At 47.5% G+C, this 25852-nt stretch overlaps 1 protein-coding gene across 1 annotated transcript in view; it reads left to right on the forward strand.

The window, feature by feature from the left end:
- The first annotated feature begins 6456 nt into the window (after window positions 1-6456).
- LOC142312413 (uncharacterized) overlaps window positions 6457-25852 on the forward strand; it is a 32438-nt gene continuing 13042 nt past the window's right edge. Inside the window, exons 1-3 of the mRNA XM_075351350.1 lie at window positions 6457-6606; window positions 6690-6787; window positions 6985-7075. Coding sequence (XP_075207465.1) covers window positions 6474-6606; window positions 6690-6787; window positions 6985-7075 — 322 coding nt within the window. The 5' untranslated portion in view covers window positions 6457-6473. The remainder of the gene's footprint in view (window positions 6607-6689; window positions 6788-6984; window positions 7076-25852) is intronic.

A 25852-nucleotide genomic window follows, 5' to 3' on the forward strand; every position in this document is an offset into this window, starting at 1 on the left:
GCGTTTCATGGCAAAAAGCCAACAGGGTCGCAAGAAGCGTGTTGGGCAAAAAAGGTGCAAAATAATTGCCCATGAATTGAGGAAAATCAAGCGTGAAGCTGCCAAGTTGCCATTTGCCACCAGTGTGGCCATATTTCCGAGCTGCAACGTTACTGAAGTATCAAAAAGCACAAGGTGTGCCATACTCAGGGACATGGCCAAGGTAAGGAAGGCTGAAAAACCACCACCTTTGAACAAGAAACATAAGATAAAACGTCAAGACGGGGCCAAGAAATATCTTAAGACTGATTTTTCAAAGGTTTTATGGACTGATGAAATGAGAGTGACTCTTGATGGGCCAAATGAATGGGCCAGAGGCTGGATCAGTAAAGGGCAGAGAGCTCCACTCCGACTCAGACGCCAGCAAGGTGGAGGTGGGGTACTGGTATGGGCTGGTATCATCAAAGATGAACTTGTGGGACCTTTTCAAGTTGAGGATAATAATAATAAAGTTTATTTATATAGCGCCAACATATTCCGCAGCACTTTACAATCCGGTGGGGGGTTGTATAGACATACAAAACAAAATAGTACATAATTCAACAGCTACAGTAGGAATGAGGGCCCTGCTCAAAAGCTTACAATCTATGGGGAAGAAGGCAGACACAAGAGGTGAAGCACACTTGTAGATCTGGCTGGCTATTGTTATGCTAGTTAATTAGTTACATATAAAGATGAATGATCTGGTCTTTAGACAGTACCCTTTTGGGTGCCCTTACGTGCTATTGGTTGTATGTAGGATGTGAGGACAGAAATGGGAGAGAGAAGGTTTTGAGTAGCATTTAGAAGGTGGGACGGGGGACAGTTAGGTTAGTAAGTTATTATGATAAGCTTGTCTGAAGAGATGTGTTTTTAATGTACGCTTAAAAACTTGGGGACTGGATATTAGTCGCATTCTTTGGGGTAGCGCATTCCAGAAAACTGGCGCGGCACGAGAAAACTCTTGGAGACGGAGGTGTGAGGTTCGTATTATGAAGGAGGTTAGTCTAAGATCATTTGCTGAACGAAGGGGGCGAGTAGGATGATAGACAGAGATGAGGGATGAGATATATGGTGGTGCAGAGCTGTGGAGAGCTTTGTGGGTGAGGGATATGAGTTTGTATTGTATTCTGTAGCTGATAGGTAGCCAGTGTAGTGACTGGCACAAGGTAGAGGCATCGGTGAAGCGGCTGGACAGGAATATGACCCTGGAAGCTGCATTCAAGATGGCTTGGAGAGGGGAGAGTTTGGTCCGAGGGAGACCAATCAATAAAGAGTTGCAGTAATCTAGGCGGGAATGAATAAGAGTGACAGTAAGGGTTTTTGCAGTTTCCAAAGTAAGAAATGGTCGGATTCTGGAGATGTTTTTGAGATGTAGGCGACATGTGCGAGTGAGTGATTTTATATGGGGAATGAAGGAGAGTTCTGAGTCAAATATGACCCCAAGACAGCGAGCATGCTGCTTGGGAATACTGATTAAATCATCGAAGGTAATTGAGATGTCGGGTGTAGGTTGGTTAGTAGAGGGAGGAAACACAAGAAACTCAGTTTTGGAGAGATTCAGTTTCAGATAGAGGGAGGACATGCTTTGAGAGACAGCAGACAGACAATCTCTGGTGTGGTGAGGATGGAGTTAAGCTCAACTCCCAGACCTACTGCCAGTTTCTGGAAGACAACTTCTTCAAGCAGTGATACAGGAACAAGTCGGTATCGTTCAAGAAAAACATGATTTTCATGCAGGCAATGCTCCATCACATGCATCCAACTACTCCACAGCATGGCTGGCCAGTAAAGGTCTAAAAGATGAAAAAATAATGACATGGCCCCTTTGTTCACCTGATCTGAACCCGATAGAGAAGCTGTGGTTCCTCATAAAATGTAAGATCTACAGGGAGGGAAAACAGTACACCTCTGGGAACAGTGTCTGGGAGGCTGTGGTGGCTGCTGCATGCAATGTTGATCGTAAACAGATCAAGCAATGACAGAATCTATGGATGGTCGGCTGTTGAGTGTCATCATAAAGAAAGGTGGCTATATTGGTCACTAATTTTCTGGGGTTTTGTTTTTGCGTGTCAGAAATGTTTATTTCTAAATTTTGTGCATTTATATTGGTTTACCTTGTGAAAAGAAACAAGTGAGATGGGAATATATTTGTTTTTTATTAAGTTGCCTAATAATTTTGCACAGTAATGTAGTTACCTGCACAAACAGATATCCTCCTAAGATAGCCAAATCTAAAAAAACCCACTCCAACTTCCAAAAATATTAAGGTTTGATATTTGAGTCTTTTGAGTTGATTGAGAACATAGTTCTTGAGCAATAATAAAAAAAGTCCTCTAAAATACAACTTGCCTAATAATGCTGCACACAGTGTATACCCTGATCCCCCGCAGTGACTGACAGCCGCTCAGCATTAGAACCTGCTGTCAGACAGTGCTGAGAGCGCGTATACAACCACTGATCACTGTAAAGCAAAGACTAAAACCTCATTGGGGCCATCCCTATGACTGAAAGACGGAAATATCAAAAAACTGACCCGCACATCCAACAAATGTGAACAGGTGCTAACTGCAAAAACATAGTAACTATAAATGCATACAGTTGCACACTGAAAAAGCCAAAAATGTACAAGGGAAAATATGGCACTGGATTACTGCAAAAGAGAGATATTTAGTTTATGTATTGGCCAATGCATGTAAGCCCGGAAACCAACGGCAAGGTAGGTAGGTTCCCGGATAATAGAGATATACCTTGCCTTTCGTTTCTGGGCTTATATGCATTGGCCAATACATAAACTAAATATCTCTCTTTTGCAGTAATGCAGTGCCATATTTTCCCTTGTACATTTTTGGCTTTTTCAGTGTGCAACTGTATGCATTTATATGACTGAAAGCCGGACACTCATATTATATGTTTATGACCTCATGTAAATATTTCTTAGCTATTTTGTAACACTTATTATTTTGTATATATGGCTGTTTTTTTACCTGATTGGGGCTAATAACAGAGATTTGGGTTCACAGGGGTATTTTCCTATATTTCACATATTCCAAGGAGGGGGGTGGGGGGGATCAGTTCCGTATTTAAGTATTTTTAATTTACTTCTTAGCAGTGACCACATGGCCTCTGTGTATGGGGGAGGAAGCACAGCCAGCTCTTTCTACCTTGAAAATAAGACCTACCCGGAAAATAAGCCCTAGTAGGATATTTGGAGCTTTTTTGACTATACTGTAATAAAAATGTAAGCCCTACTCTAAAAATAAGCCCTAGTTGCTTTTCCATAGGGAAGTGTCCAAGCATTTAAAAAAGTTAAAAAAATACAGCAGGACTCTTCATCAAAGAAAGCAGACATCCCGAAAAGAAAGCAGACCGACCCCCCCCAAAAAACAAAAATCGCACTTACCAGACCCCAAACAATTACAATTGGCAAGTACCGATGGTGGATGGGCTCTCACACAGAGTTTTGTGCCGCTGTCCGGTCCCTTGCCGTTCCCGCAGCATTGCACTGCAGAGTTGTGTATACAGTGACAGAGAAGGCAGAGGCAGTAATAAACCATCTCTGCCTTATGTAAAGATGGACGGATTTCCTCTCCGTTTCTACATGTTTGCGTATAGATGCACTGCTATGTAATGACATTGTAGAACATCACTGCAGAGTAGGAGTCAGATGGCCCAGATATTTAACCCCTTCACCCCCAGCCGATTTTTCGGGGTTTTATATTGTTTTATTCGCTCTCCTTCTTCTGAGAGCTGTAACTTTTTTTTATTTTTATAGATCGGGAAAAATAGTTATCTCCTGTAACAGTAACATCTAAATCCCAGTGGCTAGCGGGACCTCTGCTGACATCACGCACATGTGACCAGAAAGGGATGGGGCCTCCACGAAATTGTTCATACCAAAAAGATACATTATTCTTCTAAGTCCACATCGGCATAGAGTTGATTATAATAGAAGCGAGGGTCTGGGGATAAGACCTCCAGATGGTGGAGTGCAGGGGGGGTGAAGCCCCCCCTTGCATGAGTATAATGGACTGAAGAAAACATCACCACGCCCACCAAAGCCGTCAAGCCCACTACAGAAGCTGGTCACACCCACAGGTCCTACCCACTTTGATTTAGCCACAACCCTCCTGTAACCTGCAGTATTTGGCTGCTTGTTACAGGACTTAAGTCATGTGAGCTACAGGACTCCTCATATGACCCTGTACTACTATGGCAACCATCAGATCCACATGATCATGTCACGTGACGTCTAGTGGAGGCCTGTGAGTAAAGTTTTATGGCGATTGCGATTATACTGATGCTGTCACATTTTGACAGCGCCATTTAAGGGGTTAACAGACACTGGCAGATTGCGGATCTGCTTGTACCTGCTAGGCACACATCTTAGCTGTACAAATCAGCTGAGCTGTGCGCCTATCTCCGCCAGCTGCCGGCAGCAGCGGGAGGGAATTAACACTGACCGCTAGGACATAATTTTACTGTCCGCGGTCATTAAAGGGTTAAAGTCTACCATCTCCGAAACCAGTTTAGAATATATAAACTTTATTTACATAATTTTTCTAGTTTAGGAGGGAAATATAATGTGGGAACATTTTGTAATTGGGAATATTTCCACTATATTTCTGCCTTCAAGCAAGAAATGGGTGGTAAATTGTGCGTGTCAGCGAGTGCACAGATCCGTACGCCATGTGTGGCCCCTCTTCTTCTGTTAGAAACAAGAAAACATCGAATCCTAATTCCATTGCCCTGTTCTTAACCAAAAAACTGGGAAATTTTTTGTTTTTGCTCTCTTGTATTTTCCTACTCTTATTTCGGGAGCAATTGTTCTTTTATTTTTATGTTCACATTGTCGTATGAAGGATTGTGGTTTTTTTTTATAAAAATAATGTGCTACTTTTATCGGTCGGTTTTACTACTTACATAACACATTTCATGTTGAATTTTTTTACCTATCCACATGAGATCTCACCTCCCTTATTATCTCCATTAATTTTCTATATCGGCTCCTCTCCTTCCCATTCAGGTCTCTACAATATCGGATCCTCTCAGTGGAGATCTTCTATAGAAGAGAATTTTCCTGATTGCCCCATGAAGGATGGATATGGACAGGGACAAGATGGCGGAGAGGATATTACACCTCACCCTAGAGATCCTCTTCCGGCTTACTGGAGAGGTGAGAAATTCTGATGACGTCACATTACATCATTCTTATCTACTAGAAGGTAGCGAGATTCTAACGCATCGTGTATTCTAGAATTTATTGTGTAGTTAATGTATGATTTTTGTTTATATATATATATATATATATATATATATATATATAGATGTTGTTGTGTGTAGTTGCCAAGTGTTTGTGTAGAGCTCTATAAATGTTCTGGGTGTTGTCTTATTAGAGTATAATAGGAGGAGTAGTCCTGGGGGGAGAGGAGTATAATAGGAGGAGTAGTCCTGAGAGGAGAGGAGTATAATAGGAGGAGTAGTCCTGGAGGTGAGGTGTCTATAATAGGTGGAGTAGTCGTGGGGGGAGGTGTCTAATAGGTGAAATAGTCCTAGGGGGAGGTGTACAGGTGCCCAATGTGTGCGGGGGGGGTGGCTGAGCGGGCACAGTGTGCGGAGGGCGTGGCCGAGCGGGCACAGTGTGCGGGGAGCGTGGCCGAGCGGGCACAGTGTGCTGGGAGCGTGGCCGAGCGGGCACAGTGTGCGGGGGGCGTGGCCGAGCGGGCACAGTGTGCGGAGGGCGTGGCCGAGCGGGCACAGTGTGTGGGGAGCGTGGCTGAGCTGGCACAGTGTGCGGGGGGCGTGGCCGAGCGGGCACAGTGTGCGGGGGGCGTGGCCGAGTGGGCACAGTGTGACGGGGCGTGGCCGAGCGGGCACAGTGTGCGGGGGGCGTGACCGAGCAAGCACAGTGTGCGGGGGGCGTGGCCAAGCAGGCACAGTGTGCGTGGGGCATAGCCAAGCGGACACAGTGTGCGGGGGGGCGTGGCCGAGCAGGCACAGTGTTCAAGGGCGTGGCCGAGGGGGGGCGGGGCCGAGCGGCCAATGCGACGGTTGTCACTGTAATGATGTTATTTTGGAGCAAGACAGACAGAATAAGGCAATTATATATATATAGATGGGAATAACAGATGGGCAGAACTGGAGAGGTGAGGACTCTGGAAATGTCTGGAGTGAGATTTCTTACTGTGTCTCTCCATAACCAGGATTACACAGTAGTGAAGAAGACCTCTAGTGAGCGCTGTCAGGCCCCTGTGTCTGAGGGATGGGGAAGACCCCTGAGCCCAATCACGGGGCCTCCACCTCACCCCCCGATACATGAGGACATCAATGACCAGAAGATCCTAGAACTCACCTACAAGATGATTGAGCTGCTGACTGGAGAGGTAACACTGCTGGGAATGCTGGGACATTATACAGTAACGCTATGAAGGGATCGGGGGTGACGGTATCATTGTATGTGTCAGGTTCCTATAAGGTGTCAGGACGTCACCGTCTATTTCTCCATGGAGGAGTGGGAGTATTTAGAAGGACACAAAGATCTGTACAAGGACGTCATGATGGAGGATCCCCAGTCCCTCACATCACCAGGTAAAAGACAGGACTAAATACACACGGCCTATAATTATCTGTATGTAAGGAATGAATTCAGTCCCTGTATGTGTCTCCTCCAGATCTATCCAGTAAGAGGACAACACCAGAGAGATGTCCCCGTCCTCTTCTCCCACAGGACTGTAAACAAGAAGATCCCGATGTTCCTCAGGATCATCAGGTAGATGGAGAGAAGGTGCCATGAAATCTCCCTATGATGTGTAGACGGCTGTGAAGGTCTTGTGCTCAGTCTTGTTTTATCCTCCAGTATTATATGTGTTATACTTGTGTAATGAGAGCGGTGGAGATGGCAGGATTAGAGCTGATCATAGATGTGACTTCTCCATCTGTCTGTGACTTTTACAATATTTGTTTCAGGGTGAAGATCTGCCCCATATTAATACTACAGAGACATATGTGAGGGGTGATGAGCGGAGTAAAGAGGAGATTCCTACAGATAACCGCCCAGGTGAGTAGTGACCACTAAATGCAGAGAAGTCACAGATTCTTCTCAGTCACCGGCTGTGGCTGCTTTATCCGTGGTGTAGTCTGGCCATATCACAATCAAGTGGTCCCCAATCTGCCACTAAGCCAATGTGTTGAAATTGTCCCCATTACTTGGGCATTGGAGGTCCTTTTGTTGGAGTTAGAGGTTGCGTACTCACAGCTGCCCAGATCTCTAAACTACAAAGCCAAATGGCAGTGTAGCACCCAGGGATATGGGGTACTCGGTTCCGGGTTATGTACGCTCTGGGGATGTCACGATGGTGGCCGTTACCCGGTTCCGTGCCCTGGGCCCTTTTTGTAATGGGGGATTTTTACAGGGGATATTTGAATAGAGGTTATTCGTGACACCACTTGCGGTGTTGCAGCTAAGTGTAGGAAGCCGCCGCTACAGTTTCTCTACTGGGGCTGATTGGTATGAGCAACTAGTATGATAGTCCCTCCACAAGTAGGCTATTGCCCCAGTGGGTGTATAGTGCAGTGAGCGTCGGAAGAAGGAGTCCAGATATTGATTCAGTGCAACTGGTTTACTCACGTTGGGATGTTAACTGGTTGCCCGAGGCCGGCTGGTTTTGCCTCCAGGTCCCCTTCGTCCCAGTGCCAGTCTGGTTCTTTGGTACCTTCTTCCCCTGCACCTGTCTCTGGTAAGTGGGTCCCCCTGGTATGGAACACTGGGGGTCCCCGGTCTGTGGTTTGTCCACCTCTGTCCGCCTGACAGTAGCGTGAACCCTGTGGGGTAGCAGTCTCTGGTCCTTTCTCCAGTTCTCTCTTTGCTACTGAGTCTTCAAATTCTTTAGGGTCAGCAAGGTCCTTGATGGTCCCCTTTGCTGTGCAGGTGTTAACAGGTCGGCTTGAAGCTCTTTCCTGTCCTAGGGTCCTGTACCCCGTCGGTGCGTAGTTCCGGGAATACTTCACCGGCAACCACCTCTCCTGGGTACCAGGTCATCGTCAACCTGAGTCAGGATGTTGCTCAGTCACACCTCTCACTTTCACTGTCAACTTTCAACAGTCACCGCAGTTCTGACTATGTCTGCTCCCTTTCACTGCAGACTTCCTTCTCCTTTCTGTGTCCTGACTCCTCTCCACAGTTTGGGATTACCTGGGTTCTTGGTGTTACTGGCACTGAGGTTCTGGGTCTCTAAGGGTGTAGGCCCTGCATCCTGGTTGGTATGCAGAACTTTGTAGCACCCCGATGGATTAAAGTTCGCTACATTAGCGTACATAGAATGTTCGTACAAGTTAGAAAATCACTTGTAGAATGATATTATGATGGCCTGTAGAAGATATCGGAGGGTGATGATACTGTTTCCTTCCTAGATTCCTGGCATTATATAAGATGAATCTACCTTCTCTGTATTTTGTGCTGCTGAATGTGATAATTTAGTCCCTACAACACCAGGTCCAGTCTTTTTGATCAAACTTTGCTTTTATGATGGACAACATTAAATGTCCAGTGAGATCCAAGTGTGAATTTCTGTACAATAGTTTCCCCTTAGGGTAAGTTCACACAGTGCGTTTTTTACGGCGTTTTTGCACGTTTTTCAGGTGCGTTTTTGCCCAGAAAACTGCATGACTTTGCTTCCCCAGCAAAGTCTATGAGTTTTCATTTTTGCTGTCTGCACACAGCATTTTTTTTTTAGCTGCGTTTTTGTGGTGCCCACAAAAACGCAGCATGTCAATTATTTTTGCGTTTTTCACTGCGTTTTCCACCTATTGAGTTCAATGAGATGTTTAAAAACACAATGAAAAACTCAAATTGCAAATATAGCTGCGTTTTAGTGCGTTTCTATGACTAAAAACGCAGCTATAAACGCAAGGGGTGGGTAGTAAAGTGACATGTACAGGAAGAGGATTCCTTCTGTCATTAAACACAGAAGCGTGAATCCTCCCGGTACCGCCACCGCTGCTTCCACTTCCCGCCGGTGCCATGTCTGCTCCCGTGCGGCGCCATGGCCGGGCAGGAGGTGGAAGCGGCTGCGAAATCAAAAGTGAACAGTAGAAAAAAAAAGTCATACTCACCTGTCTGCAGACTCCCGGTGCCAGGTCCGCTCCCTGCTCCTCTCCCGATACCGCCACCTTTGCTCCAGCTGTGTGCTGGCTCCCAGGCAGCACGTCCGATGGATGCAGGACCTGGCAGTGATCACCTGATGCGGTCACATGATGCGGCACCTTGAGATCAGCACATAACCAAAAAACATCTGCTACAGATTGTCCGTGGTTATTTTTCCAGATATTAAACGAGACGGAGGATACTTACATAACGTATTTTCCGTTTTATAAGACGCACCTGATTATAAGACGTACCCCCAAATTTGGTGAAGGAATAGAGAATTTAATAAATGGGGTCCATCTTATAATGCCAGTGTCCGTCTAACAAATCATATAGGTTATATGTCCCTCATAGCCCCCCCGTCCTAAAATTAGCCCCCTTAATCTGGATATGGCCACCTTATATTGAATATAGCCCCCTTGTGCTGGCACACGTCCCCCAGTGATGCCACATGTCCCTTATGCCTGGCACACGGCCACTGTGGCTGGCACACGGCCCCCTGTGGCTGGCACACTGCCCCCAGTGATACCACATGTCCCCTATGGCTGGCATATGTCCTCTATGGCTGGCACACGGCCCCCTGTGGCAGGCACACGTCCTCTGTGGCTGGCACAAGGCCCCCTATTGCTGCACATCGCCCACTGTGGCTGGCACACAGCCCACTGTGGCTGGCACACAGCCCCCTATTGCTGCACATGGCCCACTGTGGCTGGCATACATCACCCTGTGTTAGATATCGCCCCCATGCTGCTGCTTATAGTAAAATAAACTCTTTCCTTACCTTCTCCAGCACTGTCCTCCCTCGTGTCTCCCTCCGTGGGGTTGAGCTCCGGCCTCCTGCACTTCCTGGTTCTCAGTGCCGGTCATGTGATCGGTACAGCAGAGTGACATTTCTGCGTGCCTGATCACAGCAGCAGGAGGGAGACCGGGGAGACACGCTGGAGGAGGTTAGGAAAGAGTTTTTTATTTTACTATGGGCAGCAGCATGGGGGCCATATCTAACACAGGGGGGCATGTGCGATAAAAGGGGAGCACATGCACATATAATATGTGCCGCTCCCCCAGCCCTTCACCGCGGTGCGGTTTCAGCACCACGGTGATGGACAGCAGCTGTGCATATTATATGAGCAGGAGCAGGAGATCTAAGGCTGCAGCCGTCATCAGCTCACCAGCCTCTACCAGCCTCCCTCAGCCACCACCACCGCTCCAGAGCGGCCCCCACCTTCCCTGGACCCTGCAGTATATAATCCGTATATTCGTATTATAAGATGCACCCCCTACTTTCCCCCAAAACTTGGGGGAACAAAAGTGCGTCTTATAAAGCGAAAAATACGGTAGTTACATGGTTACTTAGGTTGAAAAAAGACCTAGGTCCATCTAGTTCAACCTTCCTCCACCATTGCTACATTTGGTCACGAAGTCATTTATTTTTTTTAAACTCGTTTTATTGAAAGTTAAGTAAAACATTACATAGGAGAATAAATCAGCAAATTGTTCAGTGAGACAGTGTACATGTAAACTGGTTGGTCATCAGGATAATAAAATAACAACAATCAAATCAGCGTCCATTATTTTCAGCATATCCAAAGAACATCAAACATAGCAAAGGTGTTAGCTCGCGAGACACATCCAACTTAAGGCAAAAGAACCCATATCGTCAAGGAGAGTGCAACCCAAGCTTCGGGGAACTCGTGGTATCCCTCATATCGTGTATCACGAATCACATGTGTCTCCTTTCTGCCTACCGGGACACTACTGGCTATTATTGCGATAATACCGATTGTAGGTTATCAGCAAGAGAACCAGGAGATCCGCCAGTCAAGGGCGACCTCATCCATCTACCCCAGATTTTGTCAAATTTAGTTGAAGAGCCTCTTGTCTTGTAAACAAATTGTTCTGACGGGATTATTGCATTTACCAATGCAATCCAAGAGGCTCTAGTTGGGGAATGAGTGCTCATCCAATTTAGTATAATGCCCTTCCGGGCCAGAAAAAGGACCTTCTTTATTAATAGATTCTCATCTTGGGACCAGGAGTGTACATCTACCACCCCAAATAGACACAGATCTGGGCACATAGCAACCGCTTTTTGAAATATGGCGGAAAGAGTCATTATAATCTCACTCCAATAGGAGAGAATGACTCGGCAATCCCATATCATGTGCCAGAAATCAGCACCGTCTCTCCCGCATCTCGGACAGCCCATCCCCACCGAATTATTCAGCTTTTTCATTTTGTTCAATCTCTGGGGAGTAATATAACTTTGGTGTATTATATATAATTGGATCAGTCTATTGTTAACAGCGGGAGAGACCAATGTGTGGGATTCGACAATGTCGTCCCACACTACATCATCAATTTCAGGGATCCTGGCACTCCACCTCTCACGGACAGAAAGAGGATTATTCATGGCCTTGGCCCGAATGAGGGAGGAGTATAGTTTAGAAATAAGACCACCAGGGCCCTGTGATCTAATAATTCCAATGACTGGGAAGGAAGAGAATCTAACCCCACGACCAGAGAACTGAGCTCGAAAGGCGTGCCTAATCTGGAGATACTGAAACCCATGAGATTCCGGCAAGTCGAATTCTGTCCGCAGTTGTGCAAAGGGGCGGAGTTCACCATCCCGGACCAGTGATCCCAGGGAGATTATTCCGCGATTCCTCCATTCACCAAACCCCGGCAACCCACAAAAATGTGGAAGGTCCAAGTTATCCCATAAGGGCGTCTCAGTTGGTACATCATAAAATCCAAATACGGCTTTAGCCTCTTTCCAGATCCCGGCCCCCAATTTGTGTATCGGGAGGACACGACCCTCAGGGGACCTCCTGTGATCCGTCAGTAACGGCCACAGGAGATCCACACCTGTGAACTCTGCCAGGAGCCCCTCCGGAGAACCCCCAACTCGGGGAAGTGTCCATGGACCCAAATATTTCAACTGTCCGGCCAGATAGTAAATATAAAGATCAGGAAGGGCCATACCCCCCATATCCTTGGGTCTTTGTAATTTGGCCAATTGGACCCTTGATCTGGACGAACCCCAGACAAAGGTAATCATTAGAGATTCCAGGGGCCGGAAGAAAGAGCGAGGAATCTGCACGAATACATGCTGGGTAATATAGAGACACTTTGGTTGCACTATCATTTTAAGGAGGTTAATCCTTCCCACCACTGACAGTGGGAGTTGGCTCCATCTATTAAATTTCTCCCCGAAGTACGCTAGTAAGGGGGCTATATTTCTCGCTATCATCTCCGCAGGGCTTCCCGCCAGTATAATTCCGAGATATTTGAAATGATCCACCACCGGAACCCTGCATATGTGGTCGTACCCCAGATCCTCTCTGTTCCGAGACAGAAAGAGGAGGTACGATTTTGACCAGTTTATTGACAGACCTGAGAACTCCCCAAATCGATCAATCAATTGCACGGCTCTGGGAATGGAGGAATCCGGATCAGATGCAAACAGTAACAAATCGTCTGCGTACAAAGATAAACGTTCATCTCCCTTACTATGTCTCACCCCCCGGTAGACTGGGTCCGCCCGGATGTGCACCGCCAGCGGTTCCATGGCAAGAGCGAACAAGAGAGGGGATAGAGGACATCCCTGTCTGGTTCCCCTCCCCAAAGAGAAAGTTTCCGACACACCACCACCCACCTGAATATTAGCAGACGGAGCTTTATATATGATCTCAATCCATCTGATAAATTCGTTGCCGAAACCAAATGCCCGCAGCACCTCCAGCAGGTATGGCCATTCTATAGAGTCGAAGGCTTTGGCCGCATCCAGGGAGAGCAGAGCCCAATCCTCCTCTAACTTGGTGCCCATCTGTAAGACCACCTGCGCCCTCCTCAGATTATCCGAGGTACTCCTACCCGGGATGAATCCTGACTGATCCTCATGTACTATAGAGGAGACCACTTTTTTGAGTCTATTTGCTAGAATTTTGGTGAGAATTTTGTAATCGGAGTTCAACAAAGAGATCGGTCTGTACGAGCCACAATCCAATGGGTCCTTATCTGGTTTCAATAGCAGGACAATGGTTGCCTCATAGAAGGAATCAGGCAACCGTCCTTTGCTGAACGAGGCTTCAACCGTTTCCAGGAGGGCTGGGGGCAGCACCCCCTGATATTTGTCAAAGATCTCAATCGGGAGTCCGTCTGGCCCAGACGCCTTACCCTTATTGAGGGTCTTCATCGCCTCCACCATCTCTTCCATACTAATGGGCTCATCCAAGGCCGATCTCTGAGCCAAAGTCAACCTGGGAAACTCCAAATCTCGTAAGTACTCAGCAATCTCCTCCCTTGACACGGTCAGCCTGGACTCATACAGGTTCCTATAGAAGTCCAAAAATACCTCCAATATACCATTGACGGAAGTAACTGTTCCTCCACGGAGGTCTCTAATCTTAAGGACAGCAGGTGAGCTATTGGATTGACGCACCAGGAACGCCAGTAAGCTACTGGATTGGTTCCCTTGCTCAAAATACCTCTGGCTCGTGAAGAATACATGTCTCTTAGCCTTGTCTTGCAAATACAAGAGATATTTCCTCCCAGCCTGAAGCCAATGAGATCTATTTTCCTCAGAGGGGTCCGAGGTGAATCTATGTTCAAGCACTCTATTTTGGGTGGCCAATTCCTCCTCCTCACTGGCCGCCTGTTTCTTGAGATAGGAAATAGAGGAGTGACAGCATCCCCTCAGATACGCCTTGAGCGCATCCCAATAAGCCGAGTGATTCTCTTCAACGGAGTTCATTTCCGTGTATGCCCCAAGCTGATCAGGAATCCTGTCATTGGCTTCAAAGAGTGACAGCCACCAAGGGTTAATTTTCCTTGACAATTTATGAGAATTACAACCTTCCCATTTAATGCCTACAGATACCGGTGAGTGATCTGATACTGATCTGGGCAAATGACATACCGATTGTATATGGGCACAGACTCTTTCATTTCCACAGATATAATCAATTCGAGATAATGAGTTTTTCCCCGGAGTATAACATGTGTATTCTCTCAGTACTGGGTTAAAAAACCGCCACATATCGTACCATCCCACTTCCTGTAAGAATATACTCAATCTAGTTTGTATCGTGGGGGAGATCGGGACCTGTCGGGTGCTGAATCTATCCAGTCCCGTGTTATTAATCAAATTGAAGTCCCCCATGCAGAGCACTAAGGCTTGTGGGAATTGTGAGGCGAACTTAGCCGCCTCATATAGAATCGAGATTCCCGTTGCAGGGGGAATGTATATGGCCAAGACCACTATCATGACCCCATCGATGTGAGCCTGGAAAAACACATACCTCCCATCAGTGTCCTTTAAAATTTTACCCGGGTCCCACCGCAGAGCTTTGTGGACTAGTACCGATACTCCCCTAGAATATGATGAATGAACAGAATGAGCTGACCATTGAACCCAAGGCTTTTGAAGCACTCTAGTGGTCTCCAACAATAAATGGGTCTCTTGTAAACATACAATCTGAGCTTTGGATCTTTTGATATGAGCAAATACTGCCGCCCGTTTCCTGGATGTGCCCAGTCCCCTAACATTCCATGTCATCACGCTTAAAGCCATTGAAAGATGCCGCTTGCTGAATTGCTAGAAGAATATCAAAAACTTAACCTACAGTAGAACTTGGGTAAACGTACCCTTAAATACAAAATGTCGGTTGCGCACACACAATCGACAAGAACTGGTCCAGTAGTACGACCAGGAAAGATTTTCCCTAGCAACGACTAGGTTGAACCAACGTGGCTAGATGGTGTACATGGTATGGGGGTGTCCTCAAACAAGGACTTGAGCTTCTCCTGCAGTCCAATAAATGAATTATCCTGCAGCTTAGCCTTTAATCGTGCATAAGTGAGGGGACTAAGAATAGATGGGAAGGAAATGAGAAAGAGAGAGGGAGAAGAGAATAGAGAGAGAGAAGAAGAGGAGGAAGAGAGAAGGAGAGAGAAGAAGAGAAGAAAAAAAAAAAAAAAGGGGGGGAAGGGGGGGGGAAGAGATGGTAAGAAGGGGGAAAGAGAAATAAGGTAGAAGAGAGAAAGAGAAAGGGGAGAGATTAGAATAGAAGATAAAGCGGGGACAAGAGAAGTATAGAGATATGAGAGGGAGAAAAAGTGGGGGACTGAAGGAAGAGGAAAAAAGAACAATGAAGAAGTAAGGGGGCGAGGTGAAGAGGGATGAGGAATAAGCTGATAGGGGGTTAGAGGGGGAGAAGAGATGGGAGTGTAAAGGAGATAGAAGAAGGATTGGCAGGAAATCTTAGACTGTAGAATATTATGACATATGGTAACCTCAGAACTTAATATAGCACTAACAGAGCAAAATACAACGTTATGAACTGAAGTGCGATGCCAAATACTGCGAGCCCAAAGTAGAGTTCCAATTTGGATCCAAAAAGGTATAGGATAAAACAAGATCGCATGAAGGAGTTCAGAGCGTCGCAACAGCGGTCTGACCCATGTCCCGTCTGGTGTCACCTAGGTCCGGTCCCATCAGCGACGAGTAATCCGGAGCACAGGCTGGGCTAAGCAAAGATCCCGGAGAACGCAGCAGCCGTTCCATACACAGGCGCGGCCCCAGGCCACCCGCCTTCGACGAGGGCCAAGCCCGGAGGCCGGTTCATTGGGAAACCAATAATGGACGCATCTGGAAACTCTCATGCCTCCAGGAAGGCCACAGGCGCACCAGATGAGATCACTAGCATCTCAACCAACAGGGACCATAAGATCAGGATCAGGACGCGAACGCAATTGCGGTCTCGCTCCACTCACATGCCAGGAGGGATGAAACAAACAAGAATCTTTCGCGCCTTCAGAATCGAGGGACGCCGAGTACCTGCATAGGATGATCCTGAAGCGATCTCAACAGTGATTTCAAACACAACGTCCCAAGGATTGGAGTCGCATCACCGACCTTGCTCCAAAGAGAATGAAATAAGTGAATCAGAACCGCGACGCTATCACAACCGCGACCCGTCAGGCAGCGCCCAAGACCGTGACGCATCAGTGTTTCCTCTTCAATGTGTTGATCCAGTCATCCGCTTCCGCAGGAGAAGTAAAGAACAGGGATCGCTCTTGATGAACCACTCTAAGATGGGCTGGGAAGATCATGGAGTAAGCAATTTGATGCTCTCTGAGACGTTTCTTCACCTGAATGAAGGAAGCCCTCGTTTTCTGGAGCGACGCAGAGAAATCAGGAAAGATCAATATGGTGGCGTTGTTGTGTAGAATCGGGCCCTTGCGCCGCGCCGCACCAAGGATCGCATCTCTATCCCTGCTGCTCAACAGTCGGGCCAGGAGAGGTCTAGGCTGCGCTCCCGGAGGAGGAGGCCTGGCCGGTACCCGGTGAGCTCTTTCTATAGCGAATGCCGCTGACAGCGTCGCATCAGGGAAAGTTTCGGAGAGCCACTTTTCCATGAACTTACATGGGTCACTCCCTTCTTCCCTCTCCGGCATCCCCAGAATTCTCAAATTATTGCGACGCAGGCGATTTTCCAGGTCATCTGCCCTCTGCGCCCAGTTGTTTGCCGCGCTCTCCAGAGAGGCCAGTCTGCCCGGCGTCGCTCTTGCGTCGTCTTCCAGCGTGGAGATCCGCTGCTCGGTCTCCTTTACCCGCTCTCTCAGGTTTTGCAAGTCCAGCCGGAGGAGACCCACATCGATCTTAACCTCCTCAATTTTACCCGTCAGCGACACCTTTGAATCCTGGATCGCTGCAAGTAACTGCGACGTAACCTGCTGTAAGGTTAGCTCCTGCGATTCCTTGGATCCGGCCTCCATGCTCTCCTCCTCCTCCGCCTCGCTGGATTCCCGCTCTGCCTGCTTGCCGGCGCCATCTTGCTGGGAGTCCCGGGCAAACTTCTTCAGCTTCTCAGCCGCTGCTGCGCTGCGACCTCTGCTCATGGTACCGATCCAAATGCTCACCGCACCACAGGTAATCCAGAGGTGTATTTAGGCACCAATTTCGGCAGGATTAATAACGTATATCAGCTTTGGACTGCGGAGCTGCTCTCAGATGCGACCGCTCATGCTGCCTGCTGGCCACGCCCCCCACTAAGTCATTTATAACCAACACTGTTGTGTGTACTGAGGAAATCATCCAGCCCTTTTTTAAAAGCTGTTATAGTATCTGCCATTACTACCTCTTGTGGTAGGGCATTCCACAGTCTGACTGCTCTAACTGTAAAGAACCCTTTCCTATTTAGCTGCCGGAATCGCTTTTCTTCCACTCGCAGTGTATGCCCCCTGGACCATAGTATTGTCTTTGGAAGAAATAAGTCATGTGCCAGTCCTTTATATTGACCACACATGTATTTATACAAATAAATGAGATCTACTCTGAGACGTCTTTTTTTCTCAGCTAAACATATCTAACTTTTTCAACCTGTCATCATATGGGAGACCTTCCATTCCTTGTAGTAGTCTAGTTGCCCACCTTTCAACTGACTCTAAGGGTATGTGCGCACTAGGCGTTTTTTTCACGCTGCGTTTTTATGTGCGTTTTTGTCTCAAAAAACGCACCCGCGGCTAAAAACCGCGACAAAAACGCATGCGTTTTTACCGCAATTTGGTGTGTTTTTTGCTGCGTTTTTGCTCACTGCGTTTTTAATCAGTGCACAATGCCATTAAAGATTGTTGATGAAAAAAAAAAATAAAAGGTCTGATGTCATTTCCTTCTTCAAAATGTTCATTGTATGCAGGAGAGCAGACAGCTGCAGAACTAGTGTATGCAGGAGAGCAGACAGCAGCTGCAGAACTACAAGGCTCAGCATCCTCCATCCAGGACTGTATGCAGGAGTTTTTTGCCCAAAAAGAAAAAAATGACATGGGCTTCGCTATATTTTTGTATGCTAGCCAGTTACAGCAGGCAGGTACAGGCTGCCCCCAATCCCCAGCTGCCTATTTGTACCCGGCTGGGAATCAAAAATATAGGGAAGCCCTTTTTTTTTTTTTTTTTTTTTATTTCATGAATTTCAAGAAATAATTAAAAAAAAAAATGACATAGGCTTCGCCCAATTTTTGAGTCCAGCCAGGTACAACTAGGCAGCTGGGGATTGGAATCCGCAGTGCAGAGTGCCCATGCTTTCTGGGCACCCCCACTGCGAATTGCAGTCCGCAGCCACCCCAGAAAATGGCGCTTCATAGAAGCGCCATCTTCTGGCGCTGTATCCAACTCTTCCAGCTGCCCTGATGTCGGGTGGATCGCTGGGTAATAATGGAGTTAGGGCTAGCTGTATATTATCAGCTGGCCCTAAGCCCGAAATTCAAGGTGTCACGCCAATATTAGACATGGCCACCATGAATTTCTAGTAATGATAAAAAAAAAAATAACACACAGAAAAATATTTTTATTAGAAATAAAACACAACACAATTAGTGACTCCATCTTTATTGAAATAAAGAACCCTCCTCCGCAGTAATCCTGGGTCAAGGGTCCCGCGCCGTCCAATCCGGATCCAATATCATCTGATCGGTTTGCTGGAAGGCAAAGCGATCAGATGATGTGTCAGGTTAAAGGACGTGAATCACATCACACATCATCTGATTGTATAAAAGCCGTTTATACAATCAGATGATGCATCAGTGCAAAAAAAAAAAAAAAATAAATACTCACGTCTGTGCTGATTACCGGCAGCTCCTGCAGTGATCGGATGAGAGTCTGACCCTGTTCCATCGCTGCAGGAGCTGCCGGTAATCAGCTGATGAAGTCCCCTGACGGCAGGATCAGCTGGTAGCCGGCCGGGCGCGAGAAAGCCGGCGACACCGCGAGAATTACGATCAGCTGATGCGTCAGGTGACTGCATCAGGTGATCCTCCGCCAGGTCCTGCAAGCTTCGTACGTGCCCCGGGGAGACTGCACACAGCCAAAGCGGCGGTACCGGGACAGGAGCTGGGAGCGGGCATGGCACCGGGAGTCTGCAGACAGGTGAGTATATATGACATTTTTTTTTTCTCTACTGTTCACTTTTGTTTTCGCCGCTGCCTCCACCTCCCGCCCAGACGTGGCGCCGCACGGAGCTGACATGGCACCGGACGGGTTGTGGACGCAGCGGTGACGGTATTGGGAGGATTCATGCTTCTGTGTTTACCAACAGACGGAATCCTCTTCCTGTACACGTCACTTTACTGCCCACCCCTTGCATTTATAGCTGCGTTTTTAGTCTTAGAAACGCAGCTATATGCGTTTTTCATTGCGTTGTTGAACATCTCATTGAACTCAATGGGTGAAAAACGCAGTGAAAAACGCAGAAATAATTGACATGCTGCATTTTTGTGGTCACCACAAAAACGCAGCTACAAAAAAACGCTGTGTGTGGACAGCACTTCTGAAAACCCATAGACATTGCTGGGGAAGCAATGTCACTGCGTTTTCAGCACAAAAACGCGGTAAAAAACGCCGCTAAAAACGCAGCAAAAACGCCTAGTGCGCACAAGGCCTAACTTCTGAATGTCCTTTTTAAAATGTGGAGCCCAAAACTAGATCCCATATTCCAGATGTGGCTTTACAGGTGATTTATAGAGGAGTAACAATACGTTGGGATCACGGGATCTAATCTCTCTTTTTATACACCCTAAAATCTTGTTTGCTTTAGCAGCTGCTGCTTGACATTGAGTACTGTTGCTCAGCTTATTTTTAATGAGAATATCAAAGTCCTTCTCCTGTTCTGTAGGCCCAAGTTTACTTCCATTTAATGTATACGCAGTTATAGGATTACTCCATCCTAGGTGCATTACTTTACATTTATCAACATTAAATCTCATTTGCCAAGTATCTGCCCATTCTGACATCTTATCCAGATCTTTTTGTAATATTGTACTATATAGGTCAGTTTATAATATCCTACATAGTTTGGTGTCATCAGTAAAGACTGACACTTTACTATCAATCCCATCCACAACGTCATTAATAAAGATATTAAAAAGAATCGCTCCTAGCAAAGATCCCTGCGGCACCCCACTGTTGACTATAGCTCATTTAGAGAAAGTACCATTTATGACTACTCTTGTTTCCTATCTTGTAGCCAACGCCTTACCCAGTTGCATATAGTTTCCCCTAGTTCTTGCTTCTGGAGCTTTAGTTTAAGGCTATTACGTGGTACAGTATCAAATGCCTTTGCAAAGTCCAAATAAATCACATTACCAATATCCAAGTTTAAACTCCCCCCCCCCCCCCTCATAGAACCCCAACATGTTGGTTAGATATGACTTATCTTTCATGAATCCATGCTGTTTATGAGTTGTTATATTATTTTCTGCAATATATTTTTGCATGTTATCCCTTAAAATACCCTCAAAAACTTTGCACACTACTGATGTCAGACTTACTGGACGGTAGTTGCCTGGATCCAGCCTCTTACCTTTCTTAAATATCGGTACCACATCAGCAATCCTCCAATCCTGAGGAACCAACCCTGTTACAAGCGAGTCTAAAAAGATGAGATACAGCTCAATTCCCTCAATATTCGTAGATGATGCCATCTGGCCCTGGGGATTTGTCACTGTTTAATTTACTCAGACGCAGGCGTACTTCTTGTTGTGTTAAATTAATTATATCGGGTGGTGAACTTTGATTTTTCACTTGTTGAATGATCCCTGGTACAGTCAGTTCCTTGGTGAACACTGATGAGAAATAACTATTTAATATCTCAGTCTTTTGTTTGTCCTGTATAACTAACTAGTTATTATATTTTAAATGGCCGATACTATCCTTTGTTTTCCTTTTGGCATTAATGTATTTATAAAAGATTGTGGGATTTATTTTAATATCCTTGGCAATTTTTGTTTCAGTAGCTAATTTTGCTTGCTTGATTTCTTTTTTACATTTCCTATTGATATCTTTATCCTTCTGAAATGCTATTTATGTATTCTCAGCCTTTAAGATTTTAAACGCCCTTTGTTTGTTTTTTTATACTTTGTACAGTCTTATTTATCCAAAGTGGTTTCTTTTTATTCCTGGACATTTTATTACCAGAGGGTATAAGTTTTTTACAGGACTCTAGTAGTATATCCTTAAACTTACCCCATTTATGTTCAGTATCCCCAGTTACCATGACTTTGTCCCAATCTACACATTTAAGCTCTTCCCTTAATTTGTTGAAATCAGCTTTCCTAAAATTCCAGGGCATTTCCCCTTTGAAATGTTCTATTGAATATTACGTTGAAGCTTACCATATTATGATCGCTCGTGCCCAAGTGCTCCTGGACCTGTAGATCTGAAATTGTATTTGGTGTGTTTGACAGGACCAGATCAAGAAAATTATCTCCCCTGGTCGATTCATCTACCATCTGAGAGAAGAAATGGTCTTAATTGTAGATAAGAACTTACAGCTTTTAGCACAACCAGAAGATTCTATTCCTTTCTCGCCTTTTCATTGGGGGACACAGACAGTGGGTATTATGGTGTCTCCAGGGAGGCTTGACACTAGATTTGCAAAAGTGTTAGCTCCTCCCCCCACAGCATATACCCCAGCTAGGCAGGAAACTAGCTCAGTTTTTTCCTACTGTCAGCAGGGAGGCTGACATGTCTGGACTGAGCTCCACCAGAGGTGCCTCAGCCCAGCTTATTTTTATTTTGTTTTTCTTTTTTTATTCATTCTATTTTTGATAGGGGCAATACCAGGGTGCCTTGCCACCTCCGTTCCCCCCGTGTACGGGCAGAGGAAACCTGGCGTGCACAAGCCGTCAGTCTTCCCTCGTGCCCAAGTGGTTGGGTCTGCGTACCCCTCCAGGCTCCCTGGAAGCACCTCACACCAAGGTAGCTCCAGAGGGCTAGCAGAGCAAAGGACCTGCTTCAGCCTTGAGCCGAAGATGCGTCCCCGAGATCTTCGCATCCCAGGACCGACGCGTCTTCAGACGGAGCCAGGAGCAGGTAGGGAGACGATGAGTCATCTGTCCCCTGCATCCAAACCGCCGCCTGAAAAGGCACCGGTGGGGCGATGCAGGCCGTGATCCCGGGGAAGCATCATTAATTTAGCTCCCGGCGTCGGCCTGCATTCTAGCAACGCCCCCTCTCACTGCTCTAGAAGCTGCTCCCTCCAGTGGGCCGTCTCTCCCCTCCTGCTGCCAGAGAACACTGGACGCCATTACATGTGGGGAGCAGACATGGGTGAGATCGCCTCCTTGGCTCTGCGATTCTGCAGCACTATATACCGCTCTGCTCAGTGGTATATCGCTGTCTTTCTAGCGGTGTGTGTCTGCTGGCTGGCGGTGTATTTCAGCTTTTAGCAGTATATACTAACTGTGCCTGTAGGTATATACCGACTGTTTGACAGGGTGTGCTACTTTGCTCGGTATACACCGGCTCTGCATAGCAGTCATTTATAATACTGCTAGCAGCTCCTCACCCACAGCAGTCCCTTTATAATACTGCTAGAGGCTCACTGTACTTATTGTGGAACTGTTGCTGACATGCGTAACAGCAAGGGTGATAAAGCTTCCTAGGCGTCCTCTACGGACCTGTACTATGCTTGTACCACCTGTGGACGCTCGTTTTTGTAATGGCCGAAGCTATCCACTATGCCGGGGCTGTGATGCCCCTACTACCGTGTCACAACAGCCTCCGCTGCCGGACCAGGAGGTCGTGCAGTCTGTGGATTTGGCTGCGGCCACTATCCAGGCAGTACCCCAGTCTGATGACGTTATTCCTGCCTGGGCTCTTCTAATGCCTAAGAGGTTAGATGACCTGGCCCCTCAGATATCCCAGCCTTCCACAGGCTCTCACAGCCTCCCCCCGGCTCAGCTCCCCCAGGGGAGCCCGCCTTCGTCTGGTGTCTCATTCCCAGTACGTAAAAAGGCTGTCTCCATAAGGCGCCATTGCGACCGTTACGTCTCGTCCGACTCGGACGATGATCAGTCTGACTCAGGCTCCGTAACCTTTAGTAGTCACGATTCCCAAGACTCTGACTCTGGTTCAGATGTCCCTTCTGAGTCTAGACATTTGGAAGACACATTAATTTCGGCTGTCAATCACTCTGTCGATTTCTGATCAGCCTTCGGACCCGACTTCTCAGTCGGCAATCAAGCGGGCCAAGAAGCCTCCTAAGTCCTTTGCCCAGGATCCGATTTTTCATCAAATCATATCTAAACGGTGGGATCACCCTGATAGGAGGTTTAATAAAAACTCCTCCTCTTCATTCGCTTAACCCATTCCTTCGGAACTGGTTAAGCTCTAGTCAGCACCCCCCGTTGTGGATCCGCCAGTATCCAGGCTGGCTAAACACACGGTTATGTCTGTCTCAGACACCGCGTCTCAAGGACTCGTCTGACCGTGCAGTTGATGCTGCGGTCAAATCTATTTTCCAGGCTTCAGGCTCCTCTCTGCGCCCCCTGTTTGCCTTGACATGGGTGGCGAGAGCTATGAGTGTGTGGAGTAGGAACTTGCGCAAGTTGCTTCGCTCTTGCAATATTCCTTCAGAGGCTCTCGAGATCCTTAATTTGTTCTCTCTAGCCTCTAATTACTTGCTTCACGGCTCCTTTAGATGCAGCTAGTTTGTCAGCCCTAACGGCAGCCAACGCTGTTTTTGCCCACAGAGTCCTGTGGCTAAAGATATGGAACGCGGACAGTGCCTCCAAGAAATCCCTGTCCACACTCCCCTTCCAGGCTCTTCGTCTGTTTGGAGAATCCCTGGACAAGCTTATATCTGAGATGACTGGTGGTAAAAGTACCATTCTACCCCAAAAGCGGCCTGTATCCAAAAATTTTAAAAAGTCTTCTTGGCGCTGGCAGTCCTTTCGGCCCGCCCCCCCAGAAACCATCACAGGGGTCGTCGCAACGCTCAGATCGGGGATCCGGTCCCTCAAGGGACTCTTCCTGGCGTTCCCACTCCAGGCAATCTAAACCCAAGGGACCTCGCCCCGCGAAAGCCCCTTCAGCATGACGCCGGGTACCCCTCAGAGCCGACTCCTGTTGGAGGGCGGCTTCTGCTTTTTCGGGATATCTGGCTAGACCATACTCACAATGCTTGGGTTCGAGAAATCGTCACCTCAGGTTACAAGATCGATTTCCATTCCCTACCGGCCAACAGGTTTCTGCGTTCTCGGCTTCCAAAGTCCACAACGCAAAGCCAGGCCTTATGTCAGGCCATAGCCTCTGTGCAAAAAGCAAACGTTATCATTCCAGTGCCCCTGGAACGGCGCGGCAAAGGTTTCTATTCAAACCTCTTTGTCGTTCCCAAAAAAGATGGCTCTGTCCGTCCTATCCTGGACCTCAAAAGGCTAAACAGGTCCGTATGGAGTCTGACCTTCCGAATGGAGTCATTGAGAGCAATACTAGCTGCTATGGAACCGGGAGAATTCCTAGCTTCCATAGACATTCAAGATGCTTATTTACACATTCCCATATGTGTATCGCATCAACGGTTCCTTCGTTTTGCCGTAGGACACCGTCATTTCCAATTCAGGGCCCTTCCCTTTGGACTGGCTACTGCGCCTCGGGTCTTCACAAAGGTCATGGCAGCCGTCATGTCCATTTTACACTCCAGAGGCGCCCTGGTCGTTTCCTATTTGGACGACCTACTTATCAAAGGGAGCTCTCTTCAAGTTTGCTCAGAAAGCGTGCAAATTTGCCCAGACACGCTCTCAAGGCTAGGGTGGCTTCTCAACTTCAACAAGTCATCCCTCATTCCTCATCAGCGCATCACCTTTTTAGGTATGCTGATAGACACGGTTCAGGCCCGGGGTTTTTCTTCCAGAAGACAAGAGGTCTTCCCTGATCCGGGCCGCCCAATCCCTCCGCTCCCGCCGTTACACATCCCTCCGGAGTGGGATGAGAGTGTTGGGCAAGATGGTAGCAGTCATGGAAGCCGTGTCGTTTGCCCAATTCCATTTGCGCCCTCTACAACTGGATCTTCTGTCCTCTTGGGACAAGAATCCAGCCTCTCTAGACCGGTCAGTCCGCTTATCTCGGACTGCCCTCAGCTCCCTCGTCTGGTGGACTCAGGTCTCATCCCTATCTCAGGGGAAGTCCTTCCGCCCTGTCCACTGGCACGCAGTCATGACAGATGCCAGCCTGTTAGGCTGGGGGGCGGTGTTTCTCCACCACACTGCTCACGGATGCTGGTCTCACCCCGAGCGATCCCTTCATATCAACGTTCTGGAGATCAGGGCCATATTTCTGGCCCTTCAGACCTTTCAACCCTTGCTTCTGGGCCTCTCCCGGTTCGGATCCTGTCAGACAATACCACGGCTGTGGCTTACATCAACCGTCAGGGAGGAACTCGCAGCAGGGCAGCGATGAAAGAAGTCTCCAGGATTCTTTTTTGGGCAGAGATGCACATTCCCATTATTTCAGCTGTCCATATTCCGGGTCTAGTGGCAGGGGAATGGTCCCTCCATGACGAGGTGTTCCATCAGATCACTCTTCGTTGGGGGCTCCCAGATGTGGACCTCATGGCGTCTCGGCTAAGCGCCAAAGTACATCCCTTCGTATCCCGGTCGAGAGACCCGCTAGCGCTCGGCTCCAATGCTCTAGTCCTCCCGTGGTCGCAGTTTCGCCTGCCATATGTTTTCCTTCCGTTCCCTCTCATTCCGAGAGTAATCAAGAAAATCAAAGCTGAGGGACTCCCGGTGATCCTCGTGGCCCTGGACTGGCCCAGAAGAGCCTGGTTTCCAGAGCTCCTCCACCTTCTCGGCGACACTCCCTGGCGTCTTTCCGACCGCCCGGATCTTCTGTCGCAAGGTCCAATATTCCACCAG

This window comes from Anomaloglossus baeobatrachus, chromosome 5 (assembly GCF_048569485.1).
Source record: "Anomaloglossus baeobatrachus isolate aAnoBae1 chromosome 5, aAnoBae1.hap1, whole genome shotgun sequence".
Classification (NCBI taxonomy): domain Eukaryota; kingdom Metazoa; phylum Chordata; class Amphibia; order Anura; family Aromobatidae; genus Anomaloglossus; species Anomaloglossus baeobatrachus.